At 37.8% G+C, this 20,062-nt stretch overlaps 1 protein-coding gene across 1 annotated transcript in view; it reads right to left on the reverse strand.

Moving 5' to 3' along the window:
- The window catches only part of HYDIN (HYDIN axonemal central pair apparatus protein), a 355,182-nt gene that overhangs the window by 201,765 nt on the left and 133,355 nt on the right, over positions 1 to 20,062 (reverse strand). Inside the window, exons 11-12 of the mRNA XM_019653707.1 lie at positions 9,591 to 9,709; positions 4,122 to 4,345 (exon numbers count right to left, since the gene is read on the reverse strand). Of these exons, the coding sequence (XP_019509252.1) occupies positions 4,122 to 4,345; positions 9,591 to 9,709 (343 nt within the window). The remainder of the gene's footprint in view (positions 1 to 4,121; positions 4,346 to 9,590; positions 9,710 to 20,062) is intronic.

Below are 20,062 nucleotides of genomic sequence, written 5' to 3' on the forward strand. Positions count from 1 at the left end.
CACACGTTCATAAAACTGTTGTATGCCAGTTCCTACCACCAATTAGCTGTGATCCTGGCCAGTTACTTTACCTGTATAGGCTTTAGTTTCTTTTCTTCGGGTATCAAAGGGAGGACTGGAATAGGTGACTTTTAAAGACACTCTACTCTAAACATTAGTCTATTTCTCTCTCAGTGCCAGGCCTCATAATCTTAGAGTGGTGCTCTAGTTTAAAATAAATACAGGCATACTTCAGAGATACTGCAGATTCAGTTCCACAATAAAGCAAGTATCGCAGTAAAGCAAATCATAATCTTTTTGCTGGTGGACGGTCTTGCCTTCAATTTGTAAAAACAACAAAACAATTGCAACATTTGTGAAGCACAATAAAGTGAAGTTCAGTTAAATGAGGTATGCTTGTAATACAGAGATTTGACAGATTCTTACTGTGCCAAGTGTTTCAACGTCATAGAGACACACAGATACCAGAAAACACACTAAGCATAAATCTCCTTATCCACCCAGCTCCAGATATTGGTGATGTAGGCGTGTCACAGGCTGAAGGCATTGTTCACTTTTACTTCTGGTTGTATAGATCTGACCGGAATGTCGTGAGAGGCAGCTGCAATGCTGAGAGGAGCAATGACCTGACCGTGGAGACTCAATGCAGCAGTTTCAGTCCTAAAAGCCTTTCCCTGGACCACCGATTCTATTTCATGCTAATAACCCAAAGTGGTTTCAAAAGGGGTGTTAGGTACTCAGCAAGGAATTAGGATCCAGCCGAGAGTGAAGTCAAATAAGCCTCCAGGTTAGATACTCGACTTGTGAAAGAAATTTGGGGTGGGACAAAGTACACACGGATCAAAAGTGTCTGAAATGCACAAAAATCTAAAGAAAGTAAGAAAGAAGCTCACAAATTTGCACATAACAGTCACTTAATCAGTGCAGGAGTAGAAAGAACCAGAGTTAAATCACATTTGTTCAAAGGCACATATAGCTAAGGGAAGTATGGCTGAATGTCATCTTTGATATGGTCACATTCATTCTAACAGGGACTCTGAATATTAGGACAGTCCCTAACAAGACTGTACCCTTCATCAAGGCAGCGGTCTGTTAAAATGATAATTTTAAAGACTAAGAGTTAGGTTGATTGAATTATTATGATATGTTAAGTGAAACGTTTTGAATAGAAAATATATGGTGAAAACTTCATAAAATTATGTATGTAAAAATAGGAGGGAAGAAAATTGCTCATGGGTAATTTTAAAATCACATTAATTTTACAGTGTTGTCTATCCAACCACTTAAAATACTGCGTCATGTAGTTGGAGGAGTAACAGAAACAGCAAAAGTATGATAATTTCTCTGATCTTTCAAGGCATCCTAGCCAAAATTATGTAGTATTGAGAAAAGAGGAGTATCTGATAATAAAAGAATAAGAAATAAAACTCCAGAATCTACAATACTAATTTTATAGAGATTTATTGGACCACAAAGCCTAAAAAGGGGTTCCTGGTAAAGTCATACATCAGTATTAATGTGTGGAGCTGGGAATACATAATATATTAAACCTGTATTTCACCCTTTATCGTTAGGCATTTATTCATAACACCAGATAGTTACCAAGTTTGCAAAATTATTGTTCATGGTTTGAAGGGCTAAAACACTTTTGGACACGTGCAATTTAGACAAGAATATTTCTCTTAGCAACTTGTGATTAGATTTGGGATGAACATAAACATTCTTCCCACAGTCAAATTTGTCATTCTCTTTTAACAAAACCAGGAATAAACATCCAAAATAAGAAAGTGGCATGGGAGTTTGGGCGAATGGTAATGTCCAGAGGATAAAATGAGAGACAACCTCCACAGAGCACCTGGAGTATTAACTAAGTCCAAGTTCACTTGTGAGTAGGTTCCTGGGAGAGTTGATAAAACAAATACACATTTATTCCTAAATAAAGTAGAGTGTGTACGTTGATAGTTAAATATAGTGTTAATCATTAGGTTAAACTTAAAATGAGGGCATGGCCAGATGATATTGGGAGGAGCTTTCTAATTCAACTTGAAGGATAGTTAGCCTGTCTTGGCCAGCATTTTGCTTTCCCTTTGTCTACATGAAAAGTAAAATTGTGGTCCTTTAATATCCTACACTTTCTTACCTACAGATAGGGCCATTATTCCTCTTATCTTAAATGTTTATAAGAGCACAGCTTTAAGGTTTTTATCTTCCCCATTTCTGTATGGAGGCCTGTGTATGATGCTGGATATTGTGGAGGGTACTCATGATTCTGAACAATACTCCTGATGCCAGAAAAGTCAGAAAGCCTTGATTCAGCTGGGGGCTTTCAATAGCTGATCTGATGGAGATTATCCAGGGCCCTTGAGGGCCCTGGATAATCTCTGAATGAGAGATAAAGGTTGCATTTGCAGGTTTGCTCTTCCTGCTTATCCAGATAACCATCTCCACTGCTTCTCATGAGATAAGAACTGTTGTGGAGGTGAGAAGTGGGTTGAAGTTCATATAATATGAAAAAGTACTCCTGTCTTTCTCATAGTAAGCACATCCCTGAAGGATGTCAATCATGGGCCAGGATAACCACAGTGCATCTTCTTGAAGAGTCAATGTTATTCAAATATCTGGAAAGCAACTCTGATTTTTTTGAATGATCACAAACACAGATGCATTATGGAAGAGAATGTAAATGGCTTGTGAATGTTTCAGATAAGTCTTTAGACTTCAAGTTTATGACTGCAGCAGTCTTGCCAGTGCCACTGAACCCCTGGGGTATATGCCTATTCATTCTCCTTGTTAGGGATTGTATTAGTTTTCTAGGACTGCCACAATGAAGTACCGGAGACAAGGTGGCTTCAACAACAGACATTTATTTCCTCACAGTTCTGCAGGCTGAAAGTCCACGATCAATGTGTTGACACGATTAGTTTCTTCTGAGAGACTCCCTCCCTGGCTTGTAGATGGCCATCTTCTCTCTATGTCTTCACGTGGTCTTTTCCTATTTGTGTATTTGTCCTAATGTCCTCTTGTTATAAGGAGCACCAGTCGTATTGGATTAGGGCCCATCCATAAGACCTCACTTTACCTTAGTTTCTTCTTTAAAAATCCTGTCTCCAATGCAGCCACATTCTTAGGTACTAGGTATTAGGACTTCAACATATGAATTTTGGAAGGATGCATTTCACCCCATAACAGGGATACTTAGGTGAAAGAATTCAGAAGGAAAAAAAAAAAGAAGAATTAAGAAGAAATGGTAATGACATTTGAGCTGGTCTTGGGATTCTGAATTTCCAGTAGATATCATAGGATCAATAAGTATACCTATAATTCTTCAGGCCATATGTGTCGGTCTCCTTTCTATGTTATCTGCAGACTCTGAAGGGGACATCAGTTGTAGATGGAGGGAGGTCCTGCTAGCAGTAGCCATAATGAGAGAGACTGCCATGGTAATTAACAACCTGTTGCTGTAGGAATCCAAATAGAATCTGCAGTGTGTTCTGAAGATAAGATCTTTATAAGCACCGGGAACCAAAGTTATAGATCTTTCCAATGGGTTGGTCACAGAGAACCTCTTTTTAAAACCAAGGACAAACTCTTTTATTAATGACTTTCAATTATCACAAGCAGCTGGAGAAGCCATCAAAAGACTTTCGGCACAAAAGCTGCAAGTGTCCAGCCTTGGCTGACTGACACTATAAGTAGATCTTTTATAATACCTGTAGGCATTACAGGTAAGAGCATTTAAAGAATTTCCTTAAAATTAAAAGGAAAGATGACGGTTTAGCAAAACTATGATACTAGTTAAGGAGATGATTTTACACAGGTGTTAATAACTTATTTTCCCTAAACATCCTAAAACAGAGAGAGTAACTAGAAAGTAATATAATGAGTAAGTCCTTGTTTTATAAGGTGATAGCTTACAGAAAAACTAGATCTCAAAATAGCACCTGTAACCATGGTACAAGTTACACATGTCTAGTAGGGAAGTGCTGGTGGAAATTCAGAACACCCCGTTATGTTGACGTGGTCATATCAACAAAGATAGTTATGAATATCCAAGACATAATCTAGTTACAAAGTTTAAGAGAAAGCAGTTAGTTTCCACATTAGTTATAGATGTATCTTACCTAATGGTCAGTTTCACAGGCTCAGGTGACCCATTGACATTGACCAGGAACTCTTCTTCGAAGTGTCCCAGGATGGAGGAACTGAAGGAAATCTGGACAGCCTGGACTCCGCTTGGTTCGATGATACCTTCCTTGGGACTGAAAATAAAGCAGGTCCCCAAAGCCGAAGTTGGAGGGATCATGTTGAAGAGGGCATCGATGCTACCTTTGTTGAAGAGTATGGCCTATATCAATAAAAAGGTAGGCAGTGGGCCTCTGATTTATTTTCATATAAGCATGTGGTTGTATTGTTTCATACTCACACAGACACAATGGCGGGAATTAGACCCAAAGAAAAACTCCAGGGCAGAAATGAACACTCTTCTCTCTTGAAATTTGGAAGACAGGAGTCCCAAACCAGAAAATAATTTTGTATTTCTGTCTCCTCTTTAAGATGGAGTTAGTCATGTATGTTATACTCATGCTATAAAGACTGATGATCACAATCACATCTACTGAAGAAGAGCCTTAAAATATGGTTTTTTGATACTCTCTACAAAGTAACCAAAGAAAGGTAGGTATTTCTCGCGTGTGCATGAGAAGGCTGAGATAAAGTGGCATACTGAAAAATGGAAAGCGAGTCAGAATAGAGGAGCAAGAACTACCTAAGCCTCTGTTCATATTGTAGCTTGAAGAACGTAAGTGTGACATCATTGTGGATTCCAGGTTCTTTGTTGTGGTATTAGATTTCATCCTATTGGAATATTTTCAACTCAAACTCTTATTGGCTGGATAACTGTTTGGGGGTGCTATGCAGGCAATTGTTTTACTATAGAAAAGTTTTATTCCTATATGCTAGTGTTCTGCAGCCATGTCACTGCCCACGCTTGATTGCACACTGGGTATGTATGTGTAAAAAGCTCATGCCTGGCATTCAAAGTCCTCTCCAGCTGGCTCAGTCTATCGCTTTCATTGCCGCCTCCCACAGTTCCTCTCTGTGAGTCTGTACTATGGCCACACAGCTCTATTCCTGAACTTCCAGACACAATCTCTCTTCCTTGACAATGCTTACACCTGGACAGGTGAACAACTCATTCTCTCTATTTATGTAGGAACCGCCCTCAACCTACACTCAAGGTATTGGAGGGGAAAGAGCCCAGGAGATCGTGAAGAAACATTCAGAAAGGGATGTGGGGCATGTTAGGAACCTAGACGCCAAGGGAGGAGAATTTCCAGAAAGGGTCGAATGTGGTCGAATGAGAAAATATTAAGGTTTTTCATTTTTAATGAGAGGTTATCCCCGCCCTTGAAAAAGAATGTAATTCCAATGGGATGTGATTGTAGAATCCAGAGTACAAATGAGTGGGTACAGAGGAAATAGGGGTTGACTATTGTAGATTCTGTTTTGCAAGATTCGTGGTGAAAAGTAAGAATGGGGGTGGCAGAGCTGTGGAAAGGTATAGGAGGAGACCTAGTATATTTATAGTAAATGAGATAGCGCATACTCAGTGCCTGGCCTGGATGTTTGTTGTTGTAATAAATAGAAGCAGGCCAGGGGGCCAGCTGAGTGGCTCAGTTGGTTAAGAGTTGGCTTAAGATCGCGAGTTCTGAGCAACAGGGCCGCCGGTTCAATTCCCACATGGGCCAGTGACATTGCACCCAAGCTGAGCTGTCGCTGAGCTGCCAACAGATGGCAGGATGGCTCAGCTGGTGTAACAACAAGATTGCCTGTTCGATGGTGGGCTATGTCCACCCACAACTAAGACTGAACTTGGCACCTTGAGCTGAGCTGCTGCCAAGATGGCTCAGTGGATAGAGCGTGCACTCTTAACAACAAGGCTGCTGGGTAAAACTCCCACATGGGATGGTGGCTATGCCCACCCACAACTAAGACTGAACACAGCACCTTGAGCTTAGAGGCCACGAGCTGCCGATGGGCTGCCAGATGGCGACTGGCGCCCTTCACAACGAAGACTGAAGAACAACAACTTGGCCGGTCCCCTTCCCCAATTCCCCAACACTGTTCCCTTCCCCCAGTTCCCCAATAAAATCTTTAAAAAAAAAAAAAGAAGCATGCTAGGTAACCAGGGGACTGGGGTGGGGTGGATACAGGGGGACCCACCAGCTCAGGTTGCCTCCAGAGAAGCAGAGCATATCGGAGTCAAGAGCATATGTAGGACAGAATCAGGGGCTCTTGCAGAGAAAGACAACCACTTCTGCCAAGAGAAGATGGACAATGCACCAAAATAGATACATAACTAATTGCTACTTGATATTTTATTCATCTTTTTACATTTATTTCCCATCTCCCTCTCTCTGTTTTAAGTTCCCTGATCATAGGAATCATGCTTACCCTTCACTTCTTTGAAAGCAACCATGTAGAAAAGTGATTACGACTAGGGACTCAGAAGCCAAACGTATGAATTCAAATATTCAAATCCCAGCTTTGCCCCCGACTTACTAGCTGTGTGACCTTGGAAAACCTGCTTAGCTTTTCTGTGCCCCCATTTCCCCATCTGTAAAATGCAAGTACTACTGACCTGTCAGATTGTTGTAAAGATGATATTAACTCATGTAACTTTTAGAATAATGCCTGGCCAAGAGTGCTTCAATGACAGTGATTGCTATTTATAGCCCCGATGCTAAGCGATTGGGTTTAAAATTTACCTGTGCTTAAGAAGCAACTGACATGCATTAGTGGTAACTCAAAGGCAACTCAAAGGTGTTAGCGGTGACTTGAAGGATGCTTGTTCTTCTCTGAGAAGATGCATGGATTGTCTTTTTATTTTTTGGTTAACACCAATGTTTTCTACCCAGATTTTCTATAAGGTGCCAGCCCCTCTGTGTGCATGTCATTCTCCCCTGGCAAAGCAGCCTTATTTATACAGAATCCACTAAATTGTTTGGGGCACAATTCTGAGACCTTTGGATTACCGGTGATACCCTTACCCTTGCAGTCCAACTCCTCGGAGAGGAGAAACTTGACCCTGTCATTTGTCTTCCTTCTAATTACACTGGGGGAGAGTGTATACTCTTGGGGTTCTGGTTTATTCTTCATGGGTCTGCTAAGCTCAGCAATGACTAAGGGCAATAGGTAGTTATTCAAATTTGTCTCAAGGAGGTAACGTAATAAACTGAAAGAGAGATGCAATGAGGCATCAGCATTAAATATGCAGAGAGTGCAAAATAGCCCCATAACAAGCACCTTACCATGTCCTTCTCTGCCACAGCGCAGCTCTCAAAACCATCCCAGTCTGATGCAGCACCTCATTTAACACTTACTTAGCTGGCCGTGCTTTGCTTTCCTGTTCAAATCTGGGAGGGTGAGGGGTGGCGACCTAAAGTACACTCCTATTAAATCTGTAAGAAATTATTACACTCAGGGAAACCATACCCATTTTGCCTCAGAACTAAAGGCCCTTTTGTGACGTGGCATCCTTCAGACACAGTCTGTGAGATGTAAGGGAAATTCACACTGGATAAATTAGACAGAATATCAATTTAGTAAGAACTATTGTGCCTTTTTATTTTCAAAAACTATTGTGCCTTTTTATTTTCAAGAACTATTGTGCCTTTTTATTTTCCTCCTTAAGTGACTCCTTCCTTCCTTCCTTCCTTCCTCCCTCCCTCCCTCCCTCCCTCCTTCCTTCCTTGTCTTCCAAAATGCAATACAGGACATTGCAACAGAATAGTTGTGCCATTTTTCTTTTTATGACAGTCATGTGACTGATTTCTTCATTTCAATGTGCTCTTACGTCTATTCCATCTCCTCATGACATTAACATCCCTGTTTACCTTTCACATCATCCCATTTAGGCCACAGTAATGACTATGGGGACAATGACATTGTAGAAAGCTCTCAACAGCCGTCAGGCATTTACCGTACATGCCAGGTTAAGCTGGGCTGAGAGGTGAGTTGGCGGTAGGCTAGATGTGCCCATGGTGACAGCCTGAGGTATTGAAAAGCCAGCAAAGGGCCTTCTCTTTCCACAGGACACAGAGCCCTACTAACCCAGCGCTCACTACCATTTACAAGCTGTGCGACCTTGCCACATCACTTAACATATGTGGCCGAGTCAGGTTTGCTGTTCACCTGAGCCCACATTCTTTTCTTCCTGCGCTTACAGCTAAACTACATTTCCCAGCCACCCTTGCAGTTATGGACAGCTAATGGGATGCCAACAAAAATCATACGAGCCACTTCTAGTGCTACCTCGTATAAAAATCTCTCATGTGCAACCCTCCATGCTCTTTCTCCTTCTGCCAGTGTGATACATATTATACTGCAATCTTGCAGGTCACGTGCTAGGGGTGGCAGAGCCATGAGATTGAAGGAGCCTAGATTCCCCGTTCCTTGCTGGAGGAGAGCCATCTGCTGATGAGCAATCTTGTTTAGGACTTTATATAAGCAACAAAACAGACTCTTATCATGACTGAGAGAATATATGTTTTTATTTGTTTGTTACCGAATCTAGCATTAATTACCTCAACTAGTAAAACTTCTCTAAGCCTCAGCTTCCTCAGCTATAAAATGGGTATAGTCATTGTACCTACCTACTCCAAAGGGGGTTTGTGAGGACTAAATGAATCAATGTATGCATGCTTAACATGCATGAAGAGTGATGTTGTGGACTGAACTAACCACTATCTGCCTCGTATTTCTTCTCTCTAAAGTAGGTACAATAAAACCCGCCTTTCATGGCTTTGTAAGGATTAGAAGCTATAACATACTCATAGACAAGCACACATAACAAAGCATGGAACCTGACACCTATTTGTCCCTCATTAAATAACTGCTTTTACTATTACCTTTATAGAAATATAAACATTTACAATTTAGGAATCTTTCTAAAATAAAGTTTCAATGGTGATAGTTTAATAATGTAAAACAGTGTCCTAGATACCAATTTAGTGATGAGGTGGTACTGAGGTAACTGGGGCCCTTATGAACCCATGAGTACATCTTGTAAAAGGATCATTTTCTCTTTAATTGGAAAGACAAAGCAGGGAGGGCTCTTCCAGAAAGCACAATGATTGGTTTTTAAATCACTGGTTGCAGACTAAGTACATTTAGAGAAATTTCTTAGGTGTGAAAACCGCTATCCCCATTAGGACATTCCAGAAAATGTAAAACACTCTCTGTCCTCTGATATAGGGTTTAAGTTGTCATAGAACAAGTATTAAACAGATGGGGAGATGTATTTATGGAGCTCCCCTTTACAACCTACAAAAAGATGAGGATAAAACCAATTAAATTATGGCTTTGGTGCTTTTTGTAAAGTTAGAGGAGGCTCAAAAGGATGGGAAAAGTTGCTCCACTCAAAAGACCAGGAGAGAGGAGAAAGAGTTAGCTCACTCTGGGGCCTGAATAAGTATGAATAATGGCAATGGATGCGACTGCACAAATTTTCTATCAATAAAAACCCACACAAAAGAAAACCAAAAAAGCCACGTACCATTTGAGTCTCGGTGAACAACTCTAGTGCTTACCTCATAACAATGTACAGTTCCCACAAAAACTTTTCCAATATCCAGCAATTCAAAGTTGAAGTGAATCTTTGGTCCCATTCCTTCCCCTCTGATTCGGAGGGGCAGGCGGATTTCTCGGCCTGTAAAAACAATTCAAATTTTATTACCCAAATGATGCTTTATTATCCCAAATTATCCACAAAACTGTTACCAATGCACTCAAGATTATTGTACCAACTCCTTACCTGGGACTGAGGGAACTGCAATTTAGTCAATGCTGAAGATATAGCTTATTATTAAGAAACAGGAATACTGTTTGTTTCTTAGTTAGAAAATAGCTTACGAGTATGTTGCAATTTAGACTGACATTTTAGCAGAAGAAAAACAATTAACAAGAAAATTTAACCCAATCTTATCTGTATCCTTAGGTTTCTTATAAAGGAAAGTAATTTCTCTAACTCAGAGGAAACTGACCACTGATTGATGTTCCTTATAACATGAGTCACCATGGGACTCCAAGGGACGTTGTTCATGTCGATCTTCCCTAGATTTAGGAAAAGCCAGGGTTTTAAGGGATCTGAGCCTGTGAGTCTTACCTGATCCTTACTTTGCAGTTCCTTTCACGTACAAGTAATTGAATCCACTAACCAGTATCCCTTATTACACATCCACAGTGGACGCAGGGTCAACACAGAGCACAAACCTTTAAAGTACTGACTGGCTTTGTTTCCTTTTTAAAAATGGGTATATCTCCATTTGATAATACATGATCATTATACAAATATTATAGAGCAAGTGGAAATTCTCTCATAATTCCTCCACCCAAAGATAACTATTGCATTTTGGTGATGATCCTTCCATACTTAACCATATTTAAATACTGTTAATGTAAAATGAGACCATATGCTATATTACTTTATAACCTGCTTTTTTTACTTAATAATAAATTGGGAACATTTTTACATATCCTCACCTAAAGAAGAGGTAAATATCTTTAACCAGTTCCCCTTGTTGGATATTTAAGTGGTTTCCAACTTTTCACTATAACAAATTATACTGTAATTAATATCCTTGAACATATTTATGAACAATTTTCCTATATTCTCTTTAAGCACTTTGAAGATATCATTCTATTGTTTCTCGTCTCCCACCATTTCTGTTGAGAACTCAGCTTATAGTCATACTGCTCATTTGAGGTAATATGTCTTTTCTTCTGGCTTTAAGATTTTCTTCTTGTCTTTGGTTTTTCAGCAGTTTTACTATAACGTTCCCAGGTGTGGTTTGCATTTATCCTTCTTGGGGTTTGTGGCACTACTTGAGTCTGTGGATGGATGCCTTTCATCAGTTTTTGGAAATTTTTTAGTAATTATCTCTTCAAATATTGCTTATGCTCCATGTTCTTACTTCTTTCCTTCTATACATAGATAATATGAGAAATATATTTATAATATATACATAGATAATATATGTTCTATATTATTAATATATAATAGTATATAATGCATGTGTGACCTTTTTGCCACATTCCGCTTGACTTTTATGCTCTAATTTGTATTTTGTCTCTCTATGCTTTAGTGTGGATATTTCCTTTTGATTTATTTAATTTCCAGTTTACAAAGTTTATCTCTAGCTGTATCTAATAGGCTATTAAATTCATCTACTGAGTTCTTAATTTGTCATTATAACTTTTCAGTTTTAGACTTTCCAATAGATTTTTTTGTAGTTTCCAGGACTCTGTTCAACTTTGTCTTTAATAAGAACATTTAAAAAATCTGTGCCTGATAATTCTATTATCTGGCCCCCTATGGGTTTGTTTCAATTGTTTATCTTGATGTTCTATCAGATTGTGTTACCTCCTCATATGCTTGGTTATTTCAATTGAGTCTTATCTGTGTATATAAAAAACTATGGATAATTTGAAGCCCTAAGATGTTATTTTCCTCCAGCTTGTGGCTCGTGACTAGAGGTCCTTAGCAATCCCGGATGACCTAATCAAACCATTTACAGTTTAGATTCTATGAGAGAGTTAAGCCCTACAGCAAATCATTTGAGTGACTATTTTCTCAATTCTCCCTAGAAGGATTATGTAGCTACTACCATCCTAGATATAAAAAGAGAAGTTAATTCTTCATATACAATAGATGCCTTAGAACATTAGGCATTACTTATCTCTTTGAACCCCACTGGAGAATGGTCTTAATCAAGTAGATACTTGAAAACTGATTCAAAGCTGAGCATCAGTCCTTGTGAGGGTTGATCCATTCCCAGTTGCCACTTCACTGGGTCCCACCCTCAAGCCTGTGGGATTACCAGGGCCCTTTCTCTTTAGGTTTCCCATTAGCTCCTATGGTTTCTTCACTAACTCTACTTAACTTTTCAGCTTCTCTGCCATAACTATTTAAAAAGTCAGTGTCACTAAGACTAAAGACGTTCCCCCCAAAGTCTAATTGTCTTGTTTTTTTTCCGTCTCCTGGATCTTGGCTCCATAATTCTTCACTGTCCTAGTAGCTCTGTTTTACCTTCAAAAAAGTTTTTAAAAATACTGCGCCTTGCTCTTCTATCTGTTTTTAGAGGGAGAGTTGATTCAAATTATCAAACCCACCATTACTGGAAATAGAATTGCCAGAACAAAGAGATGCACATTTGGCATTCTGACAACTATGGGCATATTGCCCTCCAGAAAGGTTCTACATTCACACACAAACAACAACAGTATTTAAATGGTTCCTGTCTCTCCATGTCCTCCCTGACAGTGGGGGGATACCACTGCTTTCAAAAATCTTTGATATTTTGACAGGTTTTCCTTAAATTCAGTTATTTAAGAAAAAGTTATATATTTATTCTGTGTGTAACATTTTGAGCATTCAAAATACTTTGGATTCTCTGTTAGATGTAATTTTCAGTATTAAAGCAAATACACTTTGAATACCCAAGTGATATTTCTAATTTATCATCATCATTATAATGCCTTGTGACATTTTATGTTCCACTGCCTTCTGTTGCTATTTAGCTTCTGTATATTTAATGCTTTCTCTCCATGACTGTCCTTTTAAAGACAGGAATGCTTTTCTGTGTCCCCCGTAGTGCTTGGCAACACAGTGGTCATTAGGCAAGTATTAATTTGATTATAAGAAACAAAAGCAACCCTAGTAATATTTGGAATAACAGATGTATTCAAAGGGTGCTCCCTTGCCCAATCCATCTGATCCCTGGAAAAGGGGTTTCTCTAAAGACCATGTATTCGTGTTGACAACACTCTAGAACATAAGTAAAGCTTTCAGAGAGCCCAGAGCTTACCACCCTGCTCCATTATTTTAGTGTTTGAATCTATTGGCAATGACTTGTACTCCTTGGTCAAGAGAAAAGTATTTTGACAGAGATCCAGCTTTTCAGAATGGCAAAGAAAGGGAATTGCAAATATATTGTAGAATAAACTGCAAGACTATTTATAATTGTCAGACTTAAAGCTTTCCCCATCTGTTACCTTGACTGCCTTCCTTAATAAATAATAATAAAAAAAAGGAGATGTGTTGTAACAAAGCAGTGAGCCAAATGTTTCTTTGGGAGTTATTAATTACTTCAAAGGAATTTGCCTTATTTGTAGCTAGCACTTTTTCCCTCATCCAGGATAGAACAGGAATACAAGTAACACCTAACTTTGCATTTATAAGAGTTAGTCTAAATTTTAGTGTTACATTACAAATGCTACTTTTCCACAAGATTTTTAAAGCAGGGATTTTTCTTGTCCTGGCAAACAGCAGCAAGAGGGACAAGTCTGAAGAAACTTGTAAACCCTAAGGCCAGATTCTTTATTAGAAGAGCATAATATTAAAATGTTTTTTTTTAAATAGGACAGTTTCTCTTCTATGATTATAGCCTCCTGTTTTCACACATAAGAAGCAGAGAAATGCACCACAGAACCCTTTTAACAGCCCCTGAATGCAATAGATTACATTGCATTAAATACCAGAAAATGTACCCATAGGCTCTCAAAACTTGCCATCTAAGATATCTTAGGTGTCCAAGGTTATACTTGAGCTCCATTCCTGTGCAGTAAGACAAGAACACAGGAAAGTACAAGCAGGAAGAACAAACTGCCACTACTCACATATGTTAGGACTGTCTGCCTGAAAATCCTAAAGAATCAAGAAATAATCTTTTAAAATTAATAAGATCAAGTAAGATTTACAGTTACCAAATCAATATACAAACATCAACTGCATTTCTAGACGCAGCAACAATCAGAAAAATTAATTTTTCAGATACTATTTACAACTGCAACAAAAATATAAAGTACCTAGAAATAAATCTAACAAAATATACTTAAGACCTTCAAGGAAGAAATTGTAAAACTTTACTGAAAGATATTAACAAATATCTAAATAAATAGAGAACTAGACTATGTTCTTGTAAAGGAAGACTCAATATCATAAAGTTATCTATTTTCTTCCAATTGATCTACATCTATAATTTTAATACTTTACTAAACAACATGCCAGCAAGTAGAATTTGGTAAAATTTGATGGGCTGATTATAACATTTAAATGTAAAATCAAAGGGCCAATGATAACCAAGACAATGATAACAAAGAGGAAGTAATTGAGGGGACTTGGCCTTTCATATATTAAAATCTATTATTAAGCTATTGTAATTAAGATAATGTGGTATCGGAGTAGAAAGTGCAAAAATTACTAAGGAAACAGGACAGAGAATTCAGAATAAATGCACACATCTATGTAAATTTGATTAATGACAGAGCAGGTGTTGAATATCAATAAGGAAAGATGGGCTATATACTCATATGGAGCTAAAACAACTGGGCATCCACATGGGATCTGTGGTAGGCTGAATAATGGCCCCCAAAGATATCTATGTCCTAATTCCTAGAACCTGTAAATATTACCTAATATTGCATATGGCAAAAGGAAGAATATTATCTTATATGGTAAAAGATGTGATTTTGAGATGAGGAAATTATCCTGGATTATTGCAATAACTGTAGTTTAAAAGTTGTCTTGAAATCAGGCAGTAATAGCCTTCCAATTTTATTCTTATTTTTCAAAGTTGTTTTTGCTATTCTAGGTTCTTGGCCTTTCCATGTGAATTTTAGAGTCAGCTTGTCAAATTCTAAATACAAAAAAGAAAAAAAAATGCAGCTTGATTTTGATTTGGATTGCATTGAATCTAAAGATGAATTTGGGGGAGAAATGACATCTTAATGATATTGAATTTACCTACCTATTAACAAGGTATAGTTTAGGTCTTTAATTTCTCTCAACAATGTTTTATAGTTTTCAGCATATAGGTCTTACAAGTCTTTCGTCAAATTTATCTCCAAGCATTTCATATTTCTTAATGTTATTTAAGTGATATTGCTTTTTAAAATTTCAATTTCCCATTGTTATTGTATAGAAATAAAACAGAGTTCTCTATATATAGATTTTGTATCTAGCAAACTTGCTACACGCTTACTTTTTAATCATTTAAAATAGATATTCTCTTCCGCTATAAAGAGGAATGAAATTGTACCATTTGCAATGATATGGATGGACCTAGAGACTATTATGTTAAGTGAAATAAGTCAGTCGGAGAAAGACAAATACCATATGATCTCACTTATATGTGGAATCTAAAAAACTGAATGAACAAGCAAAGTAAACAGAAATAGTCTCAGAGATATAGAGGAAAAACTGATGGTTGCTAGTTGAGGGAGAAAGGGAAGGGATTAGACAGCATAAATAGGTAACTACAATATTGCCACAGGGACATGAAAGACAGTTCGAGGAATATAATTAATAATGTAAATATTTTGTAGGGTGTCAGATGGTCACATGTGTTATTAGGGAGACCACTTCATGGATGGGGTAGAGGCTTGATCACTGTACTGTACACCTGAAGTTGATGTTGTATAATATTGTATGTCAACTATAAGTGAATATATATATAGTCACGGGACGTGGAGTATAGTGTGGGAGTGGAGTCAAGGGAATTATAATAGATATGTATGATATGGGGTGGGAAGAGTGGGGCGGCAGATTGTGTCACTTTGAGGGGTAAAAAGTATAACTAGTGCACTGTGTTGTACAGCTGGAACTAATTTAAAAATGTTTATTTCACAATAAAAAAAAAAGAGTAATGGCCAGGCATTTGGCCTCTGAATCAAACTGAATCTGTTGACTAACCTCTGTATATCTCAGTTTCCCTATTTTTAAAATAAATATAATAAAAGAACTCACTGCATAGGATTATTGTGATGATTAAATAAACTGGTACATATAAGATTAAAAAAATAATAAAATAGATATTCTCTAGCACCATCTCCAGATTTTGATTCAATAAATCATAGATGAAACCCAAAAATCTACATTTTTAATAAGCAGAGTAATTTTTAATAAGCAGATTCTCTAAGGATATTACCTCGAGAAACATGAACTTTATAAACTATGTTAACTTCTGACAACATGGCAGAGTTAGCAGGCTCAGTCCATCCTTCAACTTTAAATATGAAAAAAAAAAAGCTTACTAAAAATATGTCAAATATATATTTTTAATACTTATCCAAGCTCAAATGAAAGAAAAAAAGGAAAATACCAGGTGCTGCAACTAAAAAGAGAACTCCGAGATTTATGAAGTACATACAGGTCTAGTGTGAGCTTCCGTTTTAACACCTTCGCAGAAACAGTACATATGGCTTTGTTCCTATCTAGGAATGAGGAACTGAACTTACCCTTGCATCAATCCAGGACCTTGGAAAGGATACCTCTTTCCAAGAAGGAACTTGAAAAATTCTACCTATTGGTCTAGGGAAGCAGTGATGAAGCTTGTCCTCTACCTGGCACTCTGAATAGAGGAAAAAGGCTCCCATGAGAAATCAAAGTTCCATGTATAGGTATGGGATTCAGACTTACACTATATTATAAGTGAAAGAATCAGAAGCTGAGAAAATAAAAGTTGTACAGTCCTTGGCAGGAGAAACAAAAAACTGCTCTGAAGGGATACTTCCATGCTCCAGTGACCCATGCTGTCTTGGTCTGTTTTGGATGCTATAACAAAAAGACCATAAACTGGGTGGCTTAAATAACAAATATTTATTTCTCACAGTTCTTGGGGCTGGAAAGTGCAAGATCAAGGCACCGGCATATTCAGTGTCTGGAGAAAGCTCACTTCCTGGTTCACAGATGCTGTCTTCTCACTGCGTCCTCACATAAAGGAAGGGGTGAGGGAGCTTTTATAAGGGCACAGTCCCATTCATGAAGGCTCCCCCCTCATGACTTAATCACCTCCAAATACCATCACATTGAGGATTAGGTTTCAACATATGAATTCGGGGCAGAAATGGATGTTTAGTTCATAACATATAATAAAGATGAGCTCACAATATAAACATTTCAAACCATCTGAAAAAATAAGCCAGTATGAAGAAAGTCAGTGGTTACCACAAACATGTAAATTAGTTCCTTAAGAATTTGAGATGATAGAAAGCTCTTAAAGAAACTTAATATAGCATTCTTTAAAGCTTTAAAGAGGTAAATGAAGAAACCATAATGAAGGAGAAAAAATGAAAATGTTAAAACCATAAAGAACTTCTAAAACTGAAAAACCAAGTTGAAGAAATTAAAAACTGAAGAGGTGAACACACCAAAGAATAGACATAGCTACAGAAAGAATTAGTCAACTGGAAAAAAGATCTTAGAGTAATACCCAGAATGTATCATAGACAAAGAAATCAGAAATATAAAAGGAGAGGTTAAAAAATATGGCAATTCCATGGGAAGATATATACCTAAAAGAATTCCCAGAAGAAGAAAACTGAGATAATGAGATGAAAACATTGAGATAAATGAGAAAATAAATGAAAAAGTGATAAATGCTGAGAATATTCCAGAATTGATGAAAGGTTCTTGGATTGAAGAAGCATATCAAGTTCCAAGTAGGATAAATAAAGGCAAATCCATCTCAGTGAAGCTGTAGAGCACCACACTTAAAGTAATTCTTAATAGCAATCTGTAGAAAAGATATATAACCTAAAGAAATGGCTATTACACTGCAGTAGATTTCTTATATAAACAATTTGGTCCATTGTACATGCTACGGGGACACAAGCAGCCACATGGAGAGGACACGGGTAGGGGTTCTAGCAAACAGAACCCAGTGAGGTCCCTGCTTAGCAGCCAGGATCAGCAGCCAGACATGCAGGTGGATGAGCTATAAAATGTCAGGCCCCACCTTCAAGCTTCTCCAGCTGTCTCCACGTACAGCAAGGAGGCCCTGTCCTTGCTGAATCCTGACCGAACTGCAAATCTATGAGCAAAAGAAATGATTACTTGTTGCTTTAACAAACTAAATTTAGTGGTTCACCATGCTGCAAAAGATAAATGCAACAAAGTAGTTTAAACAAATTAGGGCTTTTATTTTCCTCACATTATCAAGGACATTGGGAAATGTGGATTGTGGGGAGGAGAGGGGTTAGGGGAGTAGGGCATGTTGATTGTTGTTGTTGGTACGGATGAAAAGAATGAATATTGCTTGGATAGCTCCTTTCTTTTCATGTTCCAGAACCAACACATGTATTTGCTATAGTTTTTCAGTAAGTTTTAACACATGGTGAGGCTAGTCCTCCCTCATTATTCTTGTTTTCCTGAATCTTCTAGGCAATCCTAGTTTATTTATTTCTTCTCGAACTTTGAAACCCACCTAATTTAAAACAAGCAAACAAACAAACACAAAACCTTATTGATATTATCACTGGAATCATATTACATTTACAGGGAGAACTGACCTATTATGATGTAGATCTTCCTGACCAAAAACATGGGCATACTTTTCTGTTTGTTCAAGTGTTCTTAAATCTGGAGTCTATATACATAGATATTTTCATTGCCTGTATTTTTCTTTATGTTTGAAATATTTGATAACTGAAAACATCATTTAAAATAAACATAGTAGTTGATCAAGAAAATAATTTCTTAATCATAAGACTAAGAAACCTTATATGATTATGAGATTGCAGCCTGAAGCAAAGCTACATATACGTATTACTCACTTATTACTGTGAAAACCCAAAAATGTTTTAAATGATTTTGCTGTTTCTTAAATCAAATTAAAGCTCCACTTTTTAGTTCAATTAGGATAAAAAGCCCTAAACTGTGCTAAACCCTTAGATGTTTCTCACTTATGATGTACAGAATAAAAACGGACATTGAGGTTTCATCTTAATTGGGTCTTTAAAGGAAGCAAGTACATCTGGAATCATCTCCACCATGCTGCTTTTCCGCATTTGACTCTTAAGTACCCATTAACGATGGTATCTAGCAATACATTTCACAGTTTAAATCAGAAAGTGTTGCTTCCTTTGAAGTTTCCATATGGTGATCCAAACCAAATATATGCAGTTTCCCATTGAGGTTTTTTTTCAAGTTAACATTTATGATTAAACTCAGAATTTCCACATTCTATTGGAAAGTCAAGACAGATGAAAGATTGGTTTCAAGACACAGATCAAACCATCAGCAAGTTTTTATAAATATCTAACATTCAGCTTTAACTACTTCTAACAAAATCTGAAATCTTTAAATGAAAAAAAATTCCCATTTCAGATTAACTGAAAGGTTTAATGATGTTGTAGTTCCATAATCAGATCTGAGCAGGTCATTCCCTGGCTCTAGAGCCTGCCAGTGAGTTCCCTGCTGCAATCAGGATGAAGTCCAAGGTTCTTAGTCTGGCATTCAAGGGCAGCCTTCCATGAGCTTGATTCTACCTCCTACTCCAGCCTCCAGCTTCCAGCTTCAATTCCTGCCCCCTTGGCTCGCCTCCTAAGCCTCTGTATTTCCCTGTCTCTGTCTCTTTCTCTCTGGTAGCCACACCCTAAGAACTTGTGATTCTTTGCCATTTCATGCTCTATATTCTCATATAGCGTTTTTCTATGTATTTTCACAAAGTGTTTCCTTGCCTCACATGCCCAGCCACACCCCACCTTTTTTTAATTAGCCTAACAAATACTTCAAGAGTCACTTTCTCTGGGGAGCCTTCCTTAAAAATCCCAAGACTGAGCTGTGTGCCCTGTATCCTCTTGTATTATTCATTAATTCACTGTGTAGAGCACTGTAATATATCAGTTGGTTTACGAGGTCTGACAATTAGGCTCACGAACTTGTTGCAATGATGTTGCTAACCTTGTTTGATATCAGAGGGATTATTCATTATGAATTTGTACCAACTGGACAAACAGTTAACCAAGTTTACTGTTTGGAAGTGCTGAAAAGGCTGTGTGAAAAAGTTAGTCGACCTGAACTTTTTGCCAACAATTCATGGCTCTTGCATCACGACAATGCACCAGCTCACACGGCACTGTCTGTGAAGGAGTTTTTAGCCAGTCAACAAATAACTGTATTGGAACACGCCCCCCTACTCACCTGATCTGGCCCCCAATGACTTCTTTCTTTACCCAAAGATAAAGGAAATATTGAAAGGAAGACATTTTGATGACATTCAGG

Source organism: Hipposideros armiger, unplaced genomic scaffold, assembly GCF_001890085.2.
Source record: "Hipposideros armiger isolate ML-2016 unplaced genomic scaffold, ASM189008v1 scaffold_9, whole genome shotgun sequence".
Taxonomy (NCBI): domain Eukaryota; kingdom Metazoa; phylum Chordata; class Mammalia; order Chiroptera; family Hipposideridae; genus Hipposideros; species Hipposideros armiger.